At 44.6% G+C, this 24,125-nt stretch overlaps 4 protein-coding genes across 8 annotated transcripts in view; 3 read left to right on the top strand and 1 right to left on the bottom strand.

Moving 5' to 3' along the window:
* LOC135640804 (uncharacterized) overlaps positions 1-4,745 on the top strand; it is a 5,835-nt gene extending 1,090 nt beyond the window's left edge. Inside the window, exons 2-4 of one of the 2 annotated variants that reach the window (XM_065155556.1) lie at positions 612-683; positions 2,201-2,323; positions 4,262-4,745. In XM_065155556.1, the coding sequence (XP_065011628.1) occupies positions 612-683; positions 2,201-2,323; positions 4,262-4,479 (413 nt within the window). In that variant the 3' untranslated portion in view covers positions 4,480-4,745. The remainder of the gene's footprint in view (positions 1-611; positions 684-2,200; positions 2,324-4,261) is intronic. The other variant, XM_065155557.1, reaches the window with a different exon arrangement.
* A 778-nt stretch (positions 4,746-5,523) lies between these two features.
* On the top strand, positions 5,524-8,027 carry LOC135640801 (protein SLENDER RICE1-LIKE 1-like). The gene has a single exon (XM_065155551.1). It carries the CDS (start codon positions 6,145-6,147, stop codon positions 7,963-7,965), a length of 1,821 nt encoding a protein of 606 aa, XP_065011623.1. The 5' UTR covers positions 5,524-6,144; the 3' UTR covers positions 7,966-8,027.
* Positions 8,028-8,467: 440 nt separating this feature from the next.
* Positions 8,468-11,770, bottom strand: LOC135640803 (protein PARTING DANCERS homolog). Of its 4 annotated transcripts, none has more exons than XM_065155553.1 (9): positions 11,583-11,768; positions 10,905-11,026; positions 10,743-10,831; positions 10,550-10,645; positions 10,371-10,465; positions 10,245-10,285; positions 10,078-10,161; positions 9,206-9,384; positions 8,468-8,711 (listed from the first exon to the last, which is right to left on the bottom strand). In XM_065155553.1, the coding sequence occupies exons 1-9, from the start codon at positions 11,683-11,685 to the stop codon at positions 8,699-8,701; spliced, it is 822 nt and encodes a 273-aa protein (XP_065011625.1). In that variant the 5' UTR covers positions 11,686-11,768; the 3' UTR covers positions 8,468-8,698. The 4 variants fall into 4 exon arrangements, with proteins under 4 accessions (XP_065011625.1, XP_065011626.1, XP_065011624.1 ...); XM_065155554.1 differs by having other exon boundaries at positions 9,206-9,364; positions 11,583-11,766; XM_065155552.1 differs by lacking the exon at positions 8,468-8,711 and adding an exon at positions 8,746-8,997 and having other exon boundaries at positions 11,583-11,770.
* A 4,609-nt stretch (positions 11,771-16,379) lies between these two features.
* LOC135641106 (ABC transporter G family member 36-like) lies at positions 16,380-23,116 on the top strand. The gene is made up of 23 exons (XM_065156155.1): positions 16,380-17,137; positions 17,235-17,355; positions 17,443-17,531; positions 17,633-17,717; positions 17,795-17,954; positions 18,047-18,123; positions 18,212-18,265; positions 18,346-18,436; positions 18,501-18,802; positions 18,876-19,157; positions 19,229-19,545; positions 19,609-19,769; positions 19,870-19,973; positions 20,033-20,189; positions 20,262-20,584; positions 20,662-20,994; positions 21,076-21,366; positions 21,455-21,538; positions 21,631-21,764; positions 21,840-22,067; positions 22,138-22,309; positions 22,388-22,642; positions 22,716-23,116. Exons 1-23 carry the CDS (start codon positions 16,812-16,814, stop codon positions 22,974-22,976), a joined length of 4,407 nt encoding a protein of 1,468 aa, XP_065012227.1. The 5' UTR covers positions 16,380-16,811; the 3' UTR covers positions 22,977-23,116.
* The last annotated feature ends 1,009 nt before the right edge of the window (positions 23,117-24,125 follow it).

Raw genomic sequence — 24,125 nt, 5'->3', positions numbered from 1 at the left:
TGAAAACATATACATTGTATAAGGGAGACTGTAAGAAGGTTGCTGGGGAAAATATACCTTGTAAAAAGGATGGTTATAATTTTGGCATGACTGAAAACGAAGAGAAAGACATGTGCGCGGGCTAAAGTGAGAGGCTAGTGATATAAAAACAACAAGCCAAATTAATTTTTGTAAATTATCTTGAAAGTAATTACGTTTCGCTATAGTCAATCAGCACAAGAGCATGCTAAAACGGCATAATGCTAGTGTAGGGCTTATGTTGACATGTTATGTGCATGGGGGCTTGCTGCTAAATTTGGAAGGTATGATGAGTCAGGAAGGTGGAGTTACTTTGGTGATTTAGTCGAGCATTCTTTTTCTGAGCTTGAAAAAGAAAATGCTTGTGGGACTTGTTTGTTTATGCTGAAAAACATGGTAGATGAGATAAGAAAGTGGGGTAATTAATTATAGTTTTTAACATGATATCCTGATTGAAGAATTAAACTGTTTAGGATTTTCAAACTTTGATTGTATGGTCAATACACTAATCAGCAATATATAACAAAGGCAAATTTCATTCAAAAATTTTTGTGCTGGCATCTTTCTTATATCAAAAGCTCTTCATACCGTAGGGTGTTGCTGTAGGGTGGTCAAGACAAGGTCCCAGACTGTGAAGAAAAGGATATTTGAAAAGTTAACATGTTGTAAGCTCCTTTTTTATTTTAATTAGTTATTTGTTTCCCTTGTTTTTGGTCACTACAAGCATGTCTGCCCATGCTATCTACCTGGTTCTGTGCATTTCAACCGTCAAGCAACGGCCCATGTTCCACCAGTATATAAATTTCATGATATATTATCTATCATAAATTTGCTTGTATGTCGAATTATGAAACATATGAGGTGTTTTTTGGAAAAAGGATTAAGATATCAAATAGTTGTTTTTTGAAGATTAATTTGGTTTTGTGAGCATAAATTGGTCCCTAAAGATGCTTATATATTTAAAAAACATTAATGGAAATATGAAAAAAGAAGAAGAAAATCATGTGTATGACGTTTATTGACTTATATCTTATATAAATTCCTTAGAGATCTGTAGAAATTTGAGCTAGATGTATAACATAAAATGTGAAATGATTACATTCTTAAAAAGCTAGGTGTGGTACCGTTTAGAAGTAAATTAACAAAAAAATTGATTAAGGTGATTTGGGCATGTCCGAGGAAACCTATAATTGCATCAATGAGGTGAATTGAGTTATCTCTATAACACCCCAATTTAGTATTATATCGGAAGTAGACCAAGACTCAGATTGAATGACAAGGTTTGATCGTGTGCTATTGTTAATCGGGCTTAAGTATTTTGAATCATTTTAGGCTCAACGAAGTTAATAGATTGATCATCTCATTAGGTTGGGTTGTGACAAATGGTATCGGTGCTAATTGGGGTATAGTGAGAGGTTCGAGTAGGAAATGACCATCCATGGTGGATGAGCCAAAAGATACGTCACGATGTGGAGTCATCATTGAACTATGCCTCACATGCACAATACTAGAGTTTGATTCTGGGTATGCTGGGTCTTGCCGAGAATGTTATACCCTAAGTGGAGTAGATTGTAACACCTCAAATTTCAGAAAGGAAGAAATAGAGAAAAACCAAGTCAGTCTTGGTTAAAACAGTGAGAAAGGGTAAGATAGCCCTTGAATTCTTGAATGATGTTGGTGTTAGGTTGTTGCATCAATGGAGCACTTTGTATTTAAGAAACCTGTACTCCTTGAAAATGTTGATATGGACTAGGTTGCCATGCCCAAGTGACTATCATGACACATGGATTTTGGCAGTGGATTGACATCATTTGGTATATCACTAATTATATTGAGTTAGATAATGATGTGAATAAGCTTCATTTGTTGAAATAGGTGATGCAAAGTCTTTAATTATGGCATAGATGAGCATATAGAACCTACTTCCTATTTTATGGAAGATTTTAACTCCACTAACCTGCTCCATGAAATAAAAAATTATTTGGTACTAATTTTTCTGAAGAAAGACGTTGTCCATAGTTGCATGAAATATGGAAGAATCACAATTATATGGTACCATTTGATTCTTGATAGAGTGACTAAGCAAAGATATTCTGAAGGAGCTTCTGGACTTCTAATTGTATCCTATTTTCTGTTCACAAATTTACAGAACTTTTTTGCTAACATTTCCATACGTCTGTAGCTTATTTCAGTGACATATGTGTTGGTTCAATTGCATGTCGGCTTGAGAAGAAGGAAGGAGGGGCCATCTGTGTTTATATTATGACCCTAGGTGTTTTGGCACCATACCGTGGGCTTGGAGTTGGTAAGACTCTATAGTTTATGTTTTATGATCCAGTTTATATATCTATAGATTTCTTTTTTTCGTTATGCAACTTTTCCTTGTAGTTCATGCTGTGGACATCTCACTTTATCTTTTTAACAAGTTTTTTCTTTCGTTCCCAGGTTACATATTTTGTTTTTATAACATATGAGACATAAAAACTTAGTGAAAAATAACAGCCCTTTGTGTTTTTCTGAAACAAATTCCAGAAAATTCACATGTAATTCATGTTATTGCTTTGAGGATGAAGGATAATCTGCTGGATGACTTCATTTTATTTGAAAACTATCTTTGAAGATGTGCATATGCAAAGTCTTCTATTTGTCTACTTGTGTGTATTTAAAGGTCACTTGAATTGGTCCTTTTCTCCACTTTGCTGTGGCCCCAACAACTAATTGTCCTGTTGCATCCTCTACCATCAAACATGTCTCCTTCCCTCCTGTCTTTTCATACCTTTCATACTTTTGATCAAACAGATGCAGGGCACAAGCCGACAATGACCAGAGAGCATTGGGAGATAGAGGAGTAAAGGAATGGTAGAAAGATGGGATGTACCATCTGACCGCCATCCTCATCCATCTTGCTACCGTCAACAATACTTCCTGCAACATGAAATACTGTACTATGCTGGCCCACAGCAAGTACTTGGTACTGGTATTTAAAATGTTGTCTAAAACCGTCTAACCTACATTCATCCTTCCCCCAACCACCAGCTTAGCTCCAGTCTCCCTTCCTGTTGATCACTGCCACCTTATCCTGATGTTCAACACAAGAAACAAGACTGTAAATAGGACTTTATCAGGGATTCTAACCACTCACTCATGTTTGCCAATTTACAGCTTGTGAAGGTACTTCTCAGCCCTAACTGATTGGTAACCGGCTACAGTCTTATCGATCATCACTACTTAATATGCGGACTACATTTCAAGTGAGATTAGATGTGTGATATAAATTGCCTTCAAGAAATTTAATGAAAGATCTTAAGAAGGTCAAATTCTCATTGCATAAATCATCTTTTTTTATGCATTGAAGTATCTGATTAGGATTATATACTCTTTTCCTTGTAGTAGTATTTTTTTTTTCTTGAGACATCATTTTCTTTAACATATGTTTAATGCAAGTAGTCATTATTTTCTCTTCCTTGATGTATGGTAGCACTTTCCTCCATCCCTTTCTGTAAGAAGCAGAGTGCTTTATCCTTAATGAATATCTGATTACACAAGTAGCAACACAGTTAAGGGCGAGATTTTGTACAATGGTTAGATTTCCACTTTGCTACCGGGGTGACAAAACACCATCTAATCTATTCCATACAATGATGCTCTTTAGATCGTGCATTGGATGAGAGTCTCATGCACTATGGATATCCTTTACATGTGGTGACATGGTTCACATGTTTAAACTAACTGGACATTATTGCTTGGCATACATTGTGATGTTGAGTCAGCCTTCCACATTTCATGGTGAGTTTCTTATTAAACATTAGTGTCTCGTGGAGATCTAGAAAAGCTTTGTAAAATTTTTTAGTATAAGCTTAATGCCCGTCATACATTGCTAGTCAAACTATGTAAAATTTTTTAGTATAAGCTTATGCGGTTGTTTGGCAGTCTCGAAACTTTTCATAACTTATTTTAATATGCAAGTCATTGTTTTCTAGTACCAGACATCTGCAGAACGATTTTTACTTGATAAATTGGTTAATCTCTGGGGCTGGCTTTCTCAGCTCGATTGTTTTCCATGGTAAACATGTTCTTATTGTATATAAACCTTCTGGTTTGAGTGCTTTTTTTGCATTTCATCTCAGATGGTGTTTGGGTTTTTATGTTTTACAAATGTAATCGCTTGTTCGAAGTTATATTACAAAAATTATCAGCTTTAGAAATTTGACCATCTTATGAGACTCCTTGTTCATCTTACCAGGTACAAAGTTGTTGAATCATGTACTGGACTTGTCACACAAGCAGAATATTTGGGAGATCTACTTGCATGTGCAGACAAACAATGACGATGCAATTGCCTTCTATAAAAAGTTTGGATTTGAAATCACAGACACCATACGGAATTATTATATGAACATCAGTCCACCCGATTGTTACGTGCTCAGTAAAGTCATTGCCCAACCTCACGCAAAAAAATGATCCTTGGTGTGCCATCTCTGGACCTGAAATTTTAGACAACAAATGGCTTTCAGCCTATGAAATATTATTCCGAGTGTGTTGGCTTATCCTAATTTCTTGGGAGGCGGCGGAAGACTTTACTGGTGAGTCTTCCATGCAGGACTGACTATATGTTGTTGGTACAAGGCTACCACGACTTGTTGGTGTGAAAAGGCCATTGACTTGTTGGTCTGCTTTAACTTGGTTTTTTTGGCAACAGGAACACCCTCATGATAGAGTTTGTTCGATGGTATTTGATTCTGACTTTTTCTTTTTTTTTTCCTTCCAAATAGTTGCAATATCGAATGAACCCTAGTTTTATTTTATACATGTGTTGGAGTGAAATGATTTATAAATTTTGCTCCAAGCATGAACAATAAATCTAATCGAATGATGACTTAAGCCTAAGATTGACTCATAACTGATTCTTTGTTGGCAGAGAGAGAGAGAGAGAGAGAGAGAGTGATTCACAGAAAAAGGATATCAGAGACGACGAGGATCTCTCTCTCAAGGATGAACCCCTCAGGTTTTGTTGGAATTTAGCATTGATATGGATTTCTGTCCTGAAGCAGGACACGGCAATGTGCCCAGAGGCATGTCATTTATATGTATGTCCTTGCGGAGAGAAGTGAAGTAATAATGCTTGGGATTTTTGAGAATGAGATCCTCCCTCCTTCCGTGATCAACGTTCGTCTTGCGGACGTCAACCATTGCAACTGGGGAGAGGGGGTGGGGGGGGTGGGTTGGGGTGTTACCGAAAGCCAGTTTGAGGAAGCTAAATTACCGGGGTGGTTGCGTGACTTGCTTTGCTCTGTCAAATTCGGCCTGGGTCGACGGGACGACCCATTCGCTGGGTCCACAGACCCGGTGCACGATCCGGCAGCGGAAAGCGACGCTTGGCCGGCCCACTGAACGGTCGTCGTCCCACCCCCATTTGCTGCTGCTGCAGCACCAAGCTCACCTACCCGTTGTCTGCGGTCCAATGCGTCGTGAATAAGATGGCCCCGTGACATGGTTGGTCTCCGGAGGCTCACGTAAACGGTGGGAGCAGATTGTTTTTGGACAGAGGGAGGGCTTTCCTGACATGGACCACCCACTCCTCCCGACTGATTCGCATGGGTCCCTCCCTCCGTCTTCACCGTTCACAAAAGTGGAGTCGGTTGCATGAACACAGGTGGCTCGGTTCCACCGCCGTTTCGGTGGCGTGGGCTTCATGTCGGAACACCCCATGATTCTTCTTCTTCGAACGGGTTTCCGAGGCCACGCAAGACTGAAGGTCCCCCCCCTCCCGACTCCTTTGATTCACTAGAGCTGGCGGCCTCTGGTCTCTTGTTCAGAGGATGGGAGTTACTCTGAGCCGAACGAACAGGAAACAGAGGAGCGGCAAGCGATAGAGGAAACAAAGAGCCGCTGAGGAGGGAGCCGTCCGCCCGGACAAACCAGATGAAAGCTGGTTCTTAACCTACGTGTTCATGCACCTCCGAGCCCACGTGTTCTTGTCCCCAAGCTGACGTCACGATCCCTCGTTCCCCCCCCTCCTTCCCCTTCCCCTCAACCTAACCTAAACAAAGAGGCGGGGGGGTGAGGGAAACAGAAATCAGCCTCCCGTGGAGAAAGAGGAGAGAGAAGCATCAGAAATCTTCCCCGATGTCCTCCTCCTTCCGGTCGGATATGGGAACCGATCCGTACGATTCGGTCGGAGACGACCGGTGGATAATAGCCTCAGCCTCCGACCGGGGCTCCTCCCGCGGTGAGATCGACAGCCTCCTCCATGGCGCCGGCTACCGCGTCCGTTCGACGGATCTCCGCCACGTCGCCATTGGCCTGGAGCAGCTCGAGTCCACCATGGTAGGCGACCAGTGCGTCGCGTCCTCGGCGGAGGCGATCCACTACAACCCCTCCGACCTCACCGCCTGGGTCGACTCCATGCTCTCCGAGCTCGCCCCCGACCCGCATTTGCTGCGGCATCCACTGAGCACCGCCGCCGCCAACACGTGGGCGGATCCGACGCAACAACGTCCATCGCTTCACCGTCTAGAGAACCACCACCAGCATCGGAACGTTCCGGCGGTCTCACTCCAGAGCATGGACGAAGAGGAGGACGCGGCCATCCGTCTCGTGCACCTACTCGTCAGCTGCGCCGACTCCGTCCAACGCGGCGACTCCGAAATGGCCGGGAGCCTCCTCGACCAGACGCGGCTGGCTCTCGCCCGCGTCAACACCGGCTTCGGCATCGGCAAGGTCGCCGGCTACTTCGTCGATGCCCTCTGCCGGCGGCTCTACCCTCCGCCTCCGTCTGCCACCGGTGGCGGTGGATCGGCGGCTAATCTGGAGATCCTCTACCACCATTTCTACGAGGCCTGCCCTTACATCAAGTTCGCCCATTTCACGGCGAACCAGGCCATCCTGGAAGCCTTCCAAGGGCACGATCGGGTCCACGTGGTCGACTTCAACCTGATGCACGGCCTCCAGTGGCCGGCGCTAATCCAGGCCCTGGCTCTCCGCCCCGGCGGGCCCCCTCTTCTCCGCCTCACCGGGATCGGCGCCCCCTCGCCCGACGGGCGCGACGCCCTCCGCGAGGTCGGCCTCCGCCTCGCCGAGCTCGCCCGTTCGGTCCAAGTCAGGTTCGCCTTCCGCGGGGTCGCCGCCACCCGGCTGGAGCACGTCCGGCCGTGGATGTTCCAGGTAGCCCCGGGCGAGGCCGTCGCGGTGAACACGGTGCTGCAACTCCACCGCCTCCTCGGGGATCGTGCCTCCCCCGAGGGAGGCGACGCAGCGGCCGCGGAGCCAATCGACACGGTGCTGGAGTGGATCGTGGGGCTGAAGCCCAAGATCGTGACGGTGGTGGAGCAGGAGGCCGACCACAACAAGCCGTCGTTCTTGGACCGGTTCACCGAGGCGCTCTTCTATTACTCGACCATGTTCGACTCGTTGGAGGGCGGAAGAGTGGGCGGATCACATCGCGGTGGTCAGCAGCAGACGGTGGTTGCTGCGGTGGCGGAGGCGTACCTGCAGCGGGAAATGTGCAACATCGTGTGCTGCGAGGGGGCGGCCCGGGTGGAGCGGCACGAGCCTCTGGCTCGGTGGAGAGATCGGCTGGGCCGGGCGGGTCTGAGGGCCGTCCACCTCGGTTCCAACGCGTTCAAGCAAGCGAGCATGTTGCTGACGCTCTTCTCCGGGGAGGGCTACTGCGTGGAGGAGGTGGCCGGCTGTTTGACGCTCGGCTGGCACAGCCGTCCACTCATCTCCGCATCCGCCTGGCGAGCCGACGACGCCGACGACGCATCCCCGCCGCGCGATCACCAGACCCTAGTCCTTCAAGATCACAGCAGCAGCATCACCAGTGGCAGTAACAACGTCGTCGACGGCGACGACCACCTTCACCAACATAGCGTGATGAGGAGTCACATGGGGAGTAGTGACAGGATCAACGATACTGGCAGCGGCAGCAGCTGCAGCAGAGTATAGTTTGTTGGGATGTAGATATAATCCAATGATATTTATCTATCTATCTATCTATCAATTCTCAAGTCTTCTTCTTCTTCTTCTTCTTCTTCTGCTCTTTCCAAGTGTTTCACCTCACGGGCGCAACAGGTTCTCTTCGATTTCTTGCTTCCTCGTTTCTTTTCGATCTTCGATGAAATGTGTGATGTTGCAGACAGACAGACAGACCAGGAGAGCATCTTCTGCGTTATTTCACCATAAAAGAGAGAAAGAAACGTGAACGGGGAGCCCGACGGAGCGGTGCGCGGGTACATTCACGTGGTGCAGCGCCGTGACAGGTGGACGGACGGTTCACATGCGCACGCGGGGACCGGGGACCTCACGTGCGCGGGGATGTCGCGTTGGCTACCGTACGCCACATCTTTTTTCGGCTGCAATCTGGGCTTGTGGTGGTGTCGGGCAAATTTATGGCACGGGCGCGTGAGCCTTCTCTTTCTTTCTTTTTTTTTAAATGGTGGCCGATGGATGATGATACATACAGACTATATATATTACCTCTTCGTCTTAATGATGCATGCATACAAGTGGCGCCTTAAAGCCAGTCATATTTACTTTTTGCATCACAGACAGACGGCTGCCTGTAATGTGTTAATGGGTACGACTGCACTTTTGCCTATCGCCAGCGAAGTCGTCATGGTTGCACGTTTGGTGGGCCGTCGAGGTCTTCGCCATCCCAACATGATAGTGCATGCGTGGCCTACGAAGAAGTCCTGCAATTCCACTGCATCATCACAAACGCATCTACACGTGCATTCTGCACTAGATTACTTTTCGAGTCCTGAGAATTTTCTTCCAAAGCAACCAACACTCCACATTTCCTACTCCCAACACTAATGACACTAAATTTGATTAGTCAGTCGATCTGATACCAAAAGGATAAAAAAAGGACGAAGACCAAAAGTTTTCGTAACGTCTTTCAAAATATTTCCATTACGGTATTGATCTACAACTTGTTTTGTTTCTTGATATTTTTTTTTGGTCCCAAGAGAACATGAGCTGCAAGGAGAAGAGGATACAAGCAAGAAAATTTTGAGGACTGGAATTTCTGAAACCTTAAATATGATGTAATTTAGGCTATCATTTACCTGATAATAAATATCATGCACAGACACACAAAATTATCATTAGCCTAAATAAACCTAGAGCAGCAAACATTAGCTTGAGAAACACACACCATATCATATTACCAGGCTAGAAATCGTACCTTTGCAACTTAGTCGAGTTTTGGACTGAGATAGTTCTTTGGATCTCTGAAAAACCTAACGATTCTTCGGGCTTTCTCGACCGAAAGGTCAGTTGTCTCCAAAATAAAGCTCTTGGATGCTTTGGATATTGCTTCGATAGAGCCGATAGATTGCACGAGCTAAACAAGCCAAAGAGTGACTGTGTTTCATACATGTCAATAGGAAACTTATCAAAGCATCAAATGAAAATCAAAGCAGAACGTCACTAAACAAAGCAAAGAGTGACAGTGTTTCATATATATGTCATCAAATCCTAAAATGTCATCAAATGGAAATCAAAGCAGAACATCAACAAACAAGGCAAAGAGTGACTGTGTTTCATATATATATATATATGTCAATAGGAAACTTATCAAAGCATAAAATGTCATCAAATGGAAATCAAAGCAGAACATCACTGAACAAGGCAAAGAGTGACAGTGTTTCATATATATGTCAATAGGATCCTTATCGAATCCTAAAATGTCATCAAATGGAAATCGAAGCAGAACATCACAAAGTAAAAAATAATAATCATGTCATAATGAAGCATAGTAACAACAGCTGAGATTACACAAAATTAATAAACCAGTGGAGATATTTTATGAGGATGTTACATGTATTTTCATTAAAAATCAGTGCTGCAAAATTACGTTAGAGGACAGTTGCCGTAACTCAAAAATCAAAATCAACATAATCGTAACTGGTGTTACATGTATTTAAGATTGTGTGCTACGGATTATGAGATTCTTATCGATGAAACTCCTTTCCATATCAACATAAGCTCAAGCATAATCCCAAGGCTTATGGTTAAAGCATATTTGTTGCTTCGCTAAGGGTATAAAGAGGTTACCGCATTTGCATCATGATCGTCGATGCCAGGGATGGAGGTGACCACTCTAAGGAACATATCCATTCCTTGCACAGCTCTCTCACGCTTCCATACCAAAATAACACTGATTAGGCATGCTGGTATCAGAATGACAGAATGCTCGAGATTAAGAATGTCGACCAACTTACCTCGCTCCTCATTGTACCAACCGCGTCTTGTCGTTTACATACTAAAGCAGAAGATTTACCATATAACAGAGTATGCACAACTCAAAATGGAATGCTTCAGCTCATCACCAAGGGTTAGTGTTTTACCTCCACGAGCATGTGCTATCTTCACAATCTTCTCAAACCCCATCTCTGGATCGCGAACCGGCACAAAGGTCGGTCTACCAAGTTCTACGCCATACCTTTGATGCCAACATAGAAAAACCATTCATGTAAACTCAACTCAGGAATAAACTTGAGGAGGGCAAAAGAACCGAATTGCCTACTTGAAGTATAAATGATTAAAAGAATCATTTTGCTCTCTCGTTGGGACACCAATGACGACATATAAAAGCCTGAATTGAGCCTTCAGCCTTTCAACTCTGTGCACCAAACAAAGCATCATATAAATGCATTGGAAGGAGCTCCTAAACACCACCATCTTATTCTACAAATACATGAAAAGCAATTATAATTTACCTGGAAAAGACGACGGAAGCCTTATCAGGATCCCAAGTTGTTTCGAAAATGAATGCTACTGACAATCCGCCATTGTTGAATATGAAGTCCTACAGCCTCTCCATGATCAGATTGACAGATAAATGCATATTCTACAGAGCTGGAAACAAGTGAGGCGTTTACAGGGGATATCGGTAGGAAATTAAGACGGTATGAGTTTGCACTTAGGAATGAAGCAATGAAACGGATGAAGGAGGGATGCCGCTCGTCTCTCCAGGTTGGGTTCATCAAACAGACCCCACTGCCTGCATCGGATAGAATTGGCGTCGACGATGAAGCACGAATCTTAATTCAGTTGCCACAATTAAGATAAGCATGAGACTTCCTCGCCCCCTTTTTCGTTGGACGTTTATGGAAGTCAAGGACGACAAACAAGAAAGCGAACGATTAGATATGCGAGATGAACAATCAACATTGTTCGAAGCCCCGGGATCGAGAAGTCCCTCTTCTCGACAAATGATAAATGTCCTAATCAACAGCATGCAGGTTCGTAACAAGAAACCCCAGTTAGACAAATCAAGAAGAAATATCATGAAAGGAGACGAAGATCAAACAGAACTCGGTGATCGGATCCAGCGAGGCGTGCGAAAGAAGCAGCAGGGGAGAGGACAGATCAGGAGTTTGAAAAACAGAACCAGATAACCCCCGTAAAGATCTCTCCCAAGCGGCAGCGGCGTCGGCAGGCAAGCAAGGAAGAACGAACGAAGACCAAGAAAGGGAGTAGGGCTGACAAGAAACCAAATCGAGAAACAACATAACGGCGTCCGTACAGGGTAACGAGGGGGAGGAGAAGGGACGGACCGAGCTTGGCACAGTCGCCGGAGGCGAGAGCGTCCAGCGATACCGGCACCGCCGCCATATCCGGTCCTCGTCCGCCGGCACCCATTCGATGATATGACCCCATCACTTTTATGGAGGCGACCAATGGCGATGCATCGCCTTGATATCGTATGGGCTTTTCGAAACGGATTGATGAGGGGTTTGATCCGTGGGAGGATCCAATACTCGGACAGTTGGACTCGAACGTCTTATCGGATCGACGTGTGGATCCGAGAGCGTCAGATTATTTATTGGGCATTGTATTGTGCCTTCGACACAATTGTATGGGACTCGAACTGCATCCCATCACATCAATCATGAGAGTTCCGAATACATTTCATATCTATAATAATAATAAAATATTTTATAATAAAAGATAAAATGGATCATTCAGAGATAAATGCTCAATATTTAATTTTTACTTTAAATATTATTTACTTAGGTACAACAGGGATCGAGTTGGACTACCTCAACCTCAATCTTTCATCGAATATTGGGTGACACATCGAGAGATCAAACAACATTTAAAATGATACATGTCGCACATCATAATCGGGATGGATCGTCGTTCTCATCGACGATCAACCTTTCGATTATATATATCTCATGAGAATAATTTAAATATATAAAAATAAATATTATTCAATGTTAGGAGTATCGTACTCTTCGATAACTATCTTATCACAAGTTTGAAAGTAGTGATAATCGATAGGGAAGCATTTGTTTAGTGATATGTGGTATATTGCAAAAGAGACATACGATATGAGCAAGTCATTAATGGAATCTCTCGTTCGATATTTATATATCACATCATCAAAGAGACATACTGACATGTACAAGACATATTTTCGATCAATGGATCAAAGAAAATGAAGAGATAGAAAGAAATAGAAGTATCATGACATCGTTGAACAGACATTGTCGATTATCGATTGGTTTGTTGGGTCTTCTCTTAGTCATCTATCGTTGAATGATTGATCGATGAGTTGATATATTGTGGAGTCAATGTGATGATTTTATCGTAAGATTGGTATTGGACAAGCAAGTTGATTCAGTAAAATATTTTACAAAACTAAGTCGAGGACATACACAATAAATATTTTCATAATGCTCGAAATTAGAATCATAAGAAATGATATTAACTAAAGGAGTCGAAATGAGTGAGGTGTATCGTAAGCTAATGTATTTCACTCTATTATACATGAATATGATAATTATCGATACTTAATGAAAAATTATTTTTACGAAAATAGTTTTGTGATAGACGTTACTAAGACACGACGGGTTCCCATAAATATTGAGCATTGCAATTAATATCAATGTAGCAACAATGTGACGCACTCGATTAACATAGAGTTGACGAGACATTTTAGTAGTATTTTTGTAGCGTTTAAACATTCAAGTATCAAATTTCTTGTACTATAATGAAATTAATATATGATAGTGTTAAATTTGATCATTGATTGTGAGTCAATTTGACTTGGTTGTTCTTTTCAAAACTCTGCATTTAAGAATCAATTTGATTTGATTGTTCTTTCAAACCTCCAAGATGAATCATAACGTGGAAGCTTCATTGAGCTAACTTCCTTAAGATAGATCCGTTATAATGGAAGTCATTATCGTAAACTTTATAACGAAGACACTTATAGTGACACTCATTTAATGCTCTAAGTCAGTAATAATTTTAATATATAATTCTAAAAAATTCTTAATATTCTATTTTTAATAATCAGAAGTTGTCTTACATAAGTTTTATCTCAAATCTCAGGTTCAATAAAAAAATAAACAAATTAAGTCAAATGATTCCATAAATAAATAAATATATATATATATATATATGAAAAACTCTTAAGAAAAATAAAAATCAGGGTGGTGATGTGCTTTAATATAAACGATCACTAATATATTGTCATGAGTGAAGTAATATTGTTGATATTTTGAAGTCAAGCGATCGATATCTCAGCGTCAATCTACCAACATGTCACTATTGTATGATTAACACATCAATGTTAGGTGATTGATACATCGATACTAAATGAATGCTAGATAGAGATAAAGATAGATTAATACAACTTCAAAAAAATATCAAAGATCAAAATTTAGGAGGAGTGACGATATGATTGAAATAATATAATTGATAGTTTCAGTATCAAATGATCGACACATCATCACTAGATGAGCATTTCGCACAAGCAAAAAAATAATAATAATAAAGATCAATAATATTGAAGGGTGGGGCGATTGGCCACCAAGAAATAGTTCTAGAAGTAGGTCCCATCCATCGTAAGAATACCAAGACGTAGTCTCCATCTCCACTAACAAAAATGCAGAGAGGGAAAGAGACGGGAAGAATTGTTGGGTTGTGAGTGATAGCATCTGCCGTCGTTGTAGTCGATCACGCCCGCCACCTCTCTCGGCATCACATCGTCGAAGTCTATCGCCGACGAACCATAAAAAAAAGATGGTGTGACCGTCGAGGTTGGACTCCTTCAAATAAAGAGTGCTTTCTTTACTGTCTTAGGTCATCCAATTCCGCGACATTTGCGTAGCTGCTGACCGACGGCGTCTCAGATTACAACTTTGACGCTGATTCATATGCTGAAACGATTGCCTCCCCAAAATATCATTATTATAAATAATAAAATAATTAAAAATATATATTGATAAGGGATCATTTGATCAAATTATATACTTTTTGACAATGAACGTACCTACATAATTTTATCCTTTTTGAAATATTCAAACTCCAGGAATTAAATTATCTTATCAGTGCTCTCTCTCGTAGGGGAGTTAAGGGTTTATAACCGAGGTACACTGTTTACTCGGTCAAGGTGCAGACCTCAAACCCTCCTTCTAACACAAATGAACTATTTGATCGGACGACCGTTAGTGCAGTTTGTATGCTCGTTAGGAATTATTCATACGATTTTATCCTTTTAGAACATTGAAACTTCAAAAAGTATCTTTGAAGGTAAGAGAGACTTGATAGACTAACTATTGGTTCCTAATGATCTTATTTGAATCGGAGTTGAATCCGATTAACGATCTAACGATTTCAAATCGAATCGAAAGTAAAACTTGATCATTCAATTTTTAGATTTGGAATGGGAACCAATTAACCTAATCAATCGAGAAAACTTCAAAATAAAAATAAAAATAAATGATCAAAGATCATTTAGTTTAAGAAAATTAAAAATAAAAAGGTTTCGATTCGGATCCAAAATCCGAACTGACATATCCATATATTATTGGAGATCCAACAAATCGGTGTAGACGATCTCGATATAAAATATCAAAATGATGGGATATGATCGATTCGATTCTTTGTCTTCTTCTACACGATCAACATTTGACTCATCATAATTCTCCTTTTTTTTAGGTACGGCAGAGATCCGATTTGATTGTCCAAAGACAAAACGGATCGAATCCGGTCAGAATTGCCGCTAAGCCAAAGAAATAAGTGGCATTGTTATGAGCAATAACAAAGAAGAAGATAAACAACAACTGTCGATGCATAGGGAAGAGCAACTCTTTATGGCCTATTCACAATAATATATTTCTTGAGACACCGTAGCTCTTCTTCTTCTTCTTCTTCCTCCTCCTCTCTAAATAACATCAAACAAATCATACATACGCATCCCATGAGTTCGTCACGCAACATTTGCTTGGACTGAATCCATTCACATGTCATGGGTGTCGTAACCTAAATGAAAAGAGTGTTTAGTCAAATGCCAAGATAAGATGATCCCAACTATTCACTGTTGTATCAAATAAATTGCATTTCCTAATTGATGAGGATAATAATTACGATAAGACTTATGTGACAACAGTTGCACCAGGTGACGCATCACGCCTCTGTCAACTTGATGAGGCATCCGGTCAACGCGGACCGGAACGCCTACCGAGGCATATTAACACTCTGGTCAGGTTCGATCCCTCACGTCACGCCAACGACAATATTCAGATGCTATCAGAAGTAAGATCCTGCTCCCTACAGGCATGCACATTATACAATGATAATTCTCACTATAAAAACCCTCGCGCTCCGAAAGAAGGGGAGAGAGACAAGAAGACACAACTTAGCTAAAGAAACCCCCTGCGATTATCCACTAACTTGATCGGCGTAGGGGTCAAGTCGAGCTCCCCGACCCGACCTTTATGCAGGTGCGCAGGCGAAGGTCGCCCACCAAAGGCGCAGGCGGGGGCTCTCTCCCGGTGGAAACGACTACTCCGTCCCGATCGGACCCACGCAATCGATCGCCTCAGCATTCTCGGGAAACGTTCCAAGGAGATCCCCTATCATCCGGACCCGAACTAAGCCACGACAGCCACGAGGCCACGGCTCGAAGTTGTTTACACCAACACTAATTATTATTATTTTTTTTATACTTTTTCTTTTGAATAATATTGAAAATACCTCTTATCGACCGATCTCGATATGATCAAAAATCGTCCTAACAAAAATACTATGAAATTTACTCTAAAACATTATAAATAACATAAATTTGGTATCATAATCTCAACAAAAATATAATATTACTTATTGTGAATCTCAATAGCTTCGATAAAAAATATTATAATTAAGTCAAATAAAATATATTATAATAATTTATTTATTTTTATTATAATATGAGACGACATATTCATATATACATACATACACATAGACAAACGGCAGACCGTCTCGTCCGTTGAATGGTTCGGGTGATGAGTACCTGATATGCTTTATAAATCGCGCATAAAAGTCATCTGATGGCGACTCCTAAGCGCGATTGCTTTCTCGCTGTCCAATGGAAGACTGCACACTCGATAGACTCCGTGGAACGCTCTCGGGGTTGGTGGCATGAAAACACAATGGAGCCCGAAGCTCCATTGCTATCTCTCGTCTTCCCTTTTGACTGCGAATCGAGAGCGATGGCGTTGAAAAAGCATGAATGGCAGCGAGAGCCTTCCGTCTATCTCCTCTGTTTCTTCCATTGGTTGTCTCCACGGGCAGAGCTGATCTGTGGTAACTGAGCAGAAGAAGAGGGAAGATGTCAGCTCTGACCGGTCACACACTTGGAAACTTCGTCCCTTTACTTGGGATGTCAGTTTGTAGCATGGAGAGTAGTAGTAAGCACCGCTACGGCTGTGTCACTCTATAAGATCTCTCTTCCGTCTCTCTCCTACTCTTTTGCGGGAGATCATTCGACCGGAGTTTGGTTGGGGGAGATGGAGCCGAGCGAGGTGCTCAGGATAGGGAGCCTGCGAAGGAACAGTTCGGTATGGAGGAGAGGGGACGAGAGCATCTTCTCGCGGTCGTCGCGGGACGAGGACGACGAGGAGGCACTCAAGTGGGCCGCCCTCGAGAAGCTGCCCACCTTCGACCGCGTCCGCCGGGGCATCCTGGCGCTGGCGGAGGATGGTGGCGAGCTGCAGGAAGTCAATATCGAGAGGCTTGGCTTCCGGGAGAAGAAAGCCCTTATCGAACGCCTCGTTCGTGTCGCCGACGAGGACAACGAGCGCTTCTTGCTCAAGCTCAGGGATCGCGTCGACCGGTAAGGAAACTGTGACTACCAAGTATTCCCTTCTTCTTCTTCTACTGCGCTGCTCTGCTTCTGTTAACTCTGTCTTGCTTTCCTTTGGTGATTGCAGAGTCGGGATTGATCTGCCCACCATAGAAGTCCGATATGAGCACCTCAGCATCGAAGCAGAGACGTATGTGGGTAACAGAGGATTGCCTACCATCTTCAATTCCACCCTTAACATGCTAGAGGTATTGCTACTCTCTCTCTCTCTCTCTCTCTGCTAATAATTTCTTACTGACCATGGTGCTACAATTCCTTGTGGGGATGAACAAAAGGCCTTTGGAAATTACTTGCGAGTACTACCAAGCAGAAAGAGACCATTGTCGATCCTTCATGATGTCAGCGGAATCATCAAACCTCGCAGGTATGAGCTCTACAGCACCACCAGATGTCTGGTTTCGGATCGTCAGTGATCTATCATCCATTACTGCATCTGTTCTCCGTATAACCAAACTTCGTCTTCAGGATGGCTTTGCTCTTAGGTCCTCCGGGATCGGGAAAAACCACGCTGTTGTTGGCTTTGGCTGGAAAGCTCAGCTCTGATCTCAAGGTAAAAAAGTGGCTTCTATGTCGTGTTCCATCACACACAAGTTATTATCTTCTTTGTGGGGCTGTGACTGACCGCAGGTTACCGGAAAAGTGACCTACAATGGCCATGACATGAGTGAATTCGTCCCTCAAAGAACCGCTGCGTACATCAGCCAGTATGACCTTCACATCGGGGAGATGACAGTCCGCGAGACGCTAGCTTTCTCTGCCAGGTGCCAAGGAGTAGGCACTCGTTACGGTGAGTATCGATCCCCTGTTTGATCCTGGCAGGCTTTTCTTGTGTTCCACCACTGCATCTTGAAGTATATGAACGAATGCAAATATGCCCAGAGATGTTGACTGAGCTAGCCAGGAGAGAGAAGGCCGCAAACATCAAGCCAGATCCGGACATAGACGTGTTCATGAAGGTGAAAGCTTTTACATGGCTCTCTTCTCCCGCTAGAAACTCGGTGCAAGAACCACCTCTGTTCTGATAGCTTCTTGTTTTGCTGGCAGGCGTCTTCGATGAAAGGGCAAGAAGCCAATGTGATCACGGAGTATATCCTGAAGGTATCATCACGATCATGTGTCAAGATGTTCGTAACTCGAGTCAGATCAAGAGACTAATTCACTTCAAACCACTCTGACAGATCCTCGGTCTGGAGGTCTGCGCCGACACCATGGTAGGAGATGAGATGCTGAGAGGAATCTCCGGTGGTCAGAGGAAGCGTGTCACGACAGGTACACCATTGGATGCTCCTTATCTATCCTGTCGAGCATCTGATTTCAATTTTGGTCGACGCAGGTGAGATGCTTGTTGGGCCAGCGAGAGCTCTGTTCATGGACGAGATATCAACCGGTCTGGATAGCTCGACTACTTTCCAGATAGTGAACTCGCTCCGGCAAACCATTCACATTCTTAGTGGAACTGCGATGATTTCCCTGCTGCAGCCCGCACCGGAGACATACGACCTTTTCGACGACATCATTCTTCTCTCTGATGGCCTCATCGTGTATCAAGGTCCTCGTGACAATGTGCTCGAGTTCTTCGAATCCATGGGCTTCAGATGCCCCGAGCGGAAGGGTGTTGCGGACTTCCTACAAGAAGTAGGTCTACCGTTGGAATCTTTCTTCCATCTCTCTGGTGTGACACTGAGCCTTGATTTGGTTGGGTTCACAGGTGACATCGAGGAAGGATCAGCAACAGTACTGGGCTCGGCATGACGAACCTTACAGATACGTGCCTGTGAGAGAATTTGCAGAGGCATTCCAGTCCTTCCATGTCGGTCGAGCCTTGGGGGACGAACTCTCTGTCCCCTTCGACAAGACCAAGAGCCATCCTGCTGCTCTGACGACCACAAGATATGGGGTTAGCAAGAAGGAAGTGTTGAAGGCTAACATCGACAGAGAACTGCTGCTGATGAAGAGGAACTCGTTCGTCTACATCTTCAAGGCGACCCAAGTAAGCAACCTCTACCTTCATCGATGGCGATGAACAGTGTCTCATACCGCCTTGTGATCCTCTGTTTACAGCTTACCATCATGGCAATCGTTTCCATGACCGTCTTCCTGCGTACTAAGATGCCTCGGGAGACGGAAACCGATGGGTTGACCTATTTGGGGGCACTGTTCTTTTCGGTGGTCATGGTCATGTTCAATGGGTTCTCTGAACTCGCCATGACCATCATGAAGCTTCCTGTCTTCTTCAAGCAAAGAGACCTCCTCTTCTATCCGGCATGGTCATACACGATACCGACATGGATTCTCAAGATTCCCATCGCATTTGTTGAAGTTGCAGTGTGGGTTTTCACAACCTATTATGTCATCGGATTCGATCCAAATGTCGGAAGGTAAGAACTGGAACTCTTGCATTGTTGTCGGAGTGAACCAACCTTACATCGTCTCCGCATCAGGCTGTTCAAGCAATATCTGCTGCTTCTGGGGATAACTCAGATGGCATCTGCCGTCTTCCGAACCATCGGGGCATTAGGTAGGAACATGATCGTTGCAAACACCTTTGCGTCGCTTTCGCTGCTCATTCTTCTCGTGCTGGGTGGCTTCATTCTTTCACGAGGTAAGCCATGATTCCTCTCTCTCTCTCTCTCTGTCCGTCTCTACAACATGTAATGTGGCTTAGAAACGGCATCACCGAGATCTGCTGCTGCTTGTGGCAGAACAAGTGAAGAAATGGTGGATTTGGGGCTACTGGATCTCGCCACTGACCTACGCACAGAACGCGATATCAGTGAATGAATTCATGGGCAACAACTGGAAGCATGTAAGCACACTTCTTCTGCTGAATTCATGCAAAAAAACTCGATCTAAGTTCTGCTACAGACTGCTCCAGGATCGAACGAGTCGCTGGGCGTACGAGTGTTGAAGTCACGTGGAGTCTTCCCGGAAGCAAGATGGTATTGGATCGGCTTTGGGGCTTTGGTTGGCTACGTACTTCTGTTCAATGCTCTGTTCACTCTGGCTCTCAGCTATCTCGATCGTGAGTAGTGTTCCTCATCTCTGCAATACTGCAACAGGAGCAGGATTTGATTCGGCTATCTTCAATTTGCAGCCTTTGGAAAATCTCAGCCGCCAATTTCTGAGGAGACTTTGAAGGAAAAACACATCAATCTAACCGGAGAAGGATTAGAGTCATCATCCAGAGGAAGGAAATCTATAGATCACTCTGCATCCAAGAGCAAGTCCCGTGGACATGCCAAGTCAATGCTCTCTAAATCTCGGCGTGCGGGTAGCGAGAATGGAATGAGGAGGAAGGACAGCTCATTGGGTTCCATGAAGGCAGCTTTCGATCAGAACAGAAGGGGAATGGTCCTCCCCTTCACCCCGCTTTCCATCACCTTCGATGATATAAGATACTCTGTCGACATGCCTCAGGTGCTCATTCTCGTTCCTGCTCGGCAGTTCATGTTCCCGGAACATCTTTTTTGACGGATTGTGATGGGCATATGCAGGAAATGAAAGCTCAAGGTGTGGCGGAAGACCGCTTGGAGCTCCTCAAGGGTGTGAGTGGATCTTTCAGGCCAGGTGTGCTCACGGCGCTGATGGGCGTAAGCGGAGCCGGGAAGACGACGCTGATGGATGTGCTGGCTGGGAGAAAGACCGGGGGATACATCGAAGGAAACATTAACATCTCCGGCTACCCTAAGAAGCAGGAGACCTTTGCTCGCATATCAGGATACTGCGAGCAGAATGACATCCACTCTCCTCACGTCACGGTTTACGAGTCCATCGTCTACTCCGCCTGGCTTCGGCTACCTCCTGAGGTCGATTCTGAAACAAGGAAGGTTCGTCCAAGAGCACAGATACGCCATGCGCGCACCTGTCTTTCGTGCAAAGGCTCACTGACTACATGCCATTTCTTGCAGATGTTCGTCGACGAGGTCATGGAGCTTGTGGAGCTGACGCCACTGAGGGATGCGCTGGTTGGGTTGCCCGGAGTCGATGGGCTATCGACCGAGCAAAGGAAGAGGTTGACCATCGCCGTGGAGCTGGTCGCCAACCCATCCATCATATTCATGGATGAACCCACCTCTGGGCTCGACGCAAGGGCTGCGGCCATCGTCATGAGGACCGTGAGGAACACGGTGGACACCGGGAGGACGGTGGTGTGCACCATTCACCAACCCAGCATCGACATATTCGAAGCTTTCGATGAGGTGAGAGATCTCTCGAGGAGGTAATCGAATTGCACGTTTCGAGTGCAGAGTAATCACCGCGGTGTGACTTGTGCCGGTTTGTCTGCAGCTCTTCCTATTGAAGCGAGGTGGAGAAGAGATATACGCAGGTCCCCTCGGTCGCCATTCTTGCCATCTGATCGATTATTTTGAGGTGAGACGATCGACAATAGATCGAATCGTATGTAATGATTCAGCAGGATGATAATACAGTCAACTGTGTTTTTCTTGATCTCCTTCCTCCAGGGAATCAATGGTGTCAGCAAGATAAAGGATGGTTACAACCCTGCGACATGGATGTTGGAAGTGACGACACAGGCGCAAGAAGGCATACTGGGTGTCGACTTCAGCCAAGTATACAAGAACTCGGAGCTCTACCAGTGAGTGCTCTGTTTCCTCCTCTCTGTTTGTAGCAGACCGCCATGTCTTACATCGGTGCACATTCTGCAATGCAGGAGAAACAAGAGGTTGATCCAGGAACTGAGCATTCCTCCTCCGGGTTCGAGTGATCTCTACTTCCCAACGCAGTACTCTCAACCAATGGCCGTGCAATGCATGGCGTGCCTGTGGAAACAGCACTTGTCATACTGGAGGAACCCTCCGTATACCGCCGTGAGGTTCTTCTTCACAACCATCATCGCTCTGCTGTTTGGCACCATATTTTGGGACCTCGGCTCCAAAACGTAAGCTTCTCCTTCGTCAAATCCTAACAATCCTGAGCTTTTGGCTACATCTGAACGAAATAATCTGCAGATCGAAGAAAATAGATCTGTTCAATGCTATGGGTTCCATGTACGCCGCTGTCATCTTCATCGGGGTGCAGAACTGCTCCTCCGTTCAACCGGTGGTGGCCGTCGAACGAACGGTCTTTTACAGGGAGAGAGCAGCTGGAATGTACTCAGCTCTGCCGTATGCGTTTGGACAAGTAATCCTCTCCCGAATCGGATTGACTAGCCTTGTAGACATGCATGCATCGACTAACACGGTGTTGTTCCATTCACAGGTGGTGATCGAGCTACCGTACGTTCTGATCCAATCGATCCTATATGGTGTGATCGTGTACGCCATGATTGCCTTCGAGTGGACTGTTGTTAAGTTCTTCTGGTACATATTCTTCATGTACTTCACCCTCCTCTACTTCACGTTCTACGGAATGATGACGGTGGGGATCACTCCCAACCACAACATCGCCGCCATCGTCTCTGCTGCCTTCTACGGACTATGGAATCTCTTCTCCGGATTCATCGTCCCACGACCTGTGAGTTGGAGACTCTGTTTACGTGCTTTCCTAACTCGATGACATCCACTTAATCGACTCCTTCCTTCTGTAGAGAATCCCGATATGGTGGAGATGGTACTACTGGGCATGTCCTGTAGCTTGGACCTTGTATGGATTGGTCACCTCACAGTTCGGTGATATAGAGGAGAGACTCGAGGACACCGGCGAGGTCTTGTCGGATTTCTTGAGGAGTTACTTCGGGTTCAAGCATAGCTTCTTGGGGGTGGTCGCTGTGATGGTGGTGGCGTTTCCTCTGCTCTTTGCTTTCCTCTTTGCATTCTCCATTAAGATGCTCAACTTCCAAAAGAGATGAAGATGGCGGTGCCTGCCAAACACCAAAATATTTCTGTGATCATAGATAGATAATTTGGGGATATGTATGCGGTTTGATGATGAAGACAACTCTGTGAGTCATTCTTACATACAATTATGAAGCAGGTTATTTGGCAGCAATGTCGTAAAGAGCCATCCGTCACACGCACGCGCATCGCATTGCACGGTCGTGTATAAGCAAGCGTCATGGTTCACGTCGCATTGCAGTTTGGTCGCACGCATTTCTGCGAACGGTTGGGGCATGCACTCGTCTCGGCGCCTCGACGCTGCCTTGCGCGCCGCAGCCAAGACCCACGCCTGGCTACTGAAATCGGGGGACGCCCTCGACCCTTGCACTTGGAATAAAGTCCTCGCCTCCTACTCCAAGAGCGGTGGGCTCGTCGAAGCCTGCAAGTTGTTCGATGAAATCCCACTGCGAGACACCGCTTCGTGGAACTCCCTCATCGTTGCCCATGTCCTGTCTCAGGCGCACCGGCAGGCGTGGTCCGTGTTCAGGACCATGCTGTCCGAGGGTCTGCCCTTCGATCAGTACACCTTTGGAAGCGTCCTCAAGTCCGTCGCCTGCGCCGCTTTGGAAGCCAGAGATCCGATTTGATTGTCCAAAGACAAAACGGATCGAATCCGGTCAGAATTGCCGCTAAGCCAAAGAAATAAGTGGCATTGTTATGAGCAATAACAAAGAAGAAGATAAACAACAACTGTCGATGCATAGGGAAGAGCAACGCTTTATGACCTATTCACGATAATATATTTCTTGAGACACCGTAGCTCCTCTTCGTCTTCTTCTTCATCTTCTTCCTCCTCTGTAAATAACATCAAACAAATCATACATACGCATCCCATGAGTTTGTCACGCAACATTTGCTTGGACTGAATCCATTCACATGTCATGGGTGTCGTCACCTAAATGAAAAGGGTGTTTAGTCAAATGCCAAGATAAGATGATCCCAACTATTCATTGTTGTATCAAATAAATTGCATTTCCTAATTGTTTTCTTTTCCATTTTTTTTCAAATTATACCTTTTCTTTTGAATCATATTGAAAATACCTCTTGACGAGGGTAATAATGGTGACATGACGCGCCACGACGTCAGCCACGCCTGGACGACACTCTGCCCAAAGAAGACA

This window comes from Musa acuminata, chromosome BXJ3-6 (assembly GCF_036884655.1).
Source record: "Musa acuminata AAA Group cultivar baxijiao chromosome BXJ3-6, Cavendish_Baxijiao_AAA, whole genome shotgun sequence".
NCBI lineage: Eukaryota > Viridiplantae > Streptophyta > Magnoliopsida > Zingiberales > Musaceae > Musa > Musa acuminata.
The sequence above is the reverse complement of the archived record's forward strand: the minus strand, read 5'-3'. Positions and strand labels throughout refer to the sequence as shown.

What these genes read in the sequence shown, in the direction of transcription:
- LOC135640801 (XM_065155551.1), top strand. Translation starts at nt 6,145, where the DNA reads ATGTCCTCCTCCTTCCGGTCGGATATGGGAACCGATCCGTACGATTCG.
- LOC135640803 (XM_065155552.1), bottom strand. Translation starts at nt 11,685, where the DNA reads ATGGGGTCATATCATCGAATGGGTGCCGGCGGACGAGGACCGGATATG. An exon ending in TTTAATCATTTATACTTCAA is followed by an intron (nt 10,466 to 10,549) that starts GTAGGCAATTCG and finishes TTGGCATCAAAG; the next exon opens with GTATGGCGTAGAACTTGGTA. An exon ending in TTGGTACAATGAGGAGCGAG is followed by an intron (nt 10,162 to 10,244) that starts GTAAGTTGGTCG and finishes TTGGTATGGAAG; the next exon opens with CGTGAGAGAGCTGTGCAAGG.
- LOC135641106 (XM_065156155.1), top strand. Translation starts at nt 16,812, where the DNA reads ATGGAGCCGAGCGAGGTGCTCAGGATAGGGAGCCTGCGAAGGAACAGT. An exon ending in ATCTGATCGATTATTTTGAG is followed by an intron (nt 21,539 to 21,630) that starts GTGAGACGATCG and finishes TCCTTCCTCCAG; the next exon opens with GGAATCAATGGTGTCAGCAA. An exon ending in AAGAACTCGGAGCTCTACCA is followed by an intron (nt 21,765 to 21,839) that starts GTGAGTGCTCTG and finishes TCTGCAATGCAG; the next exon opens with GAGAAACAAGAGGTTGATCC.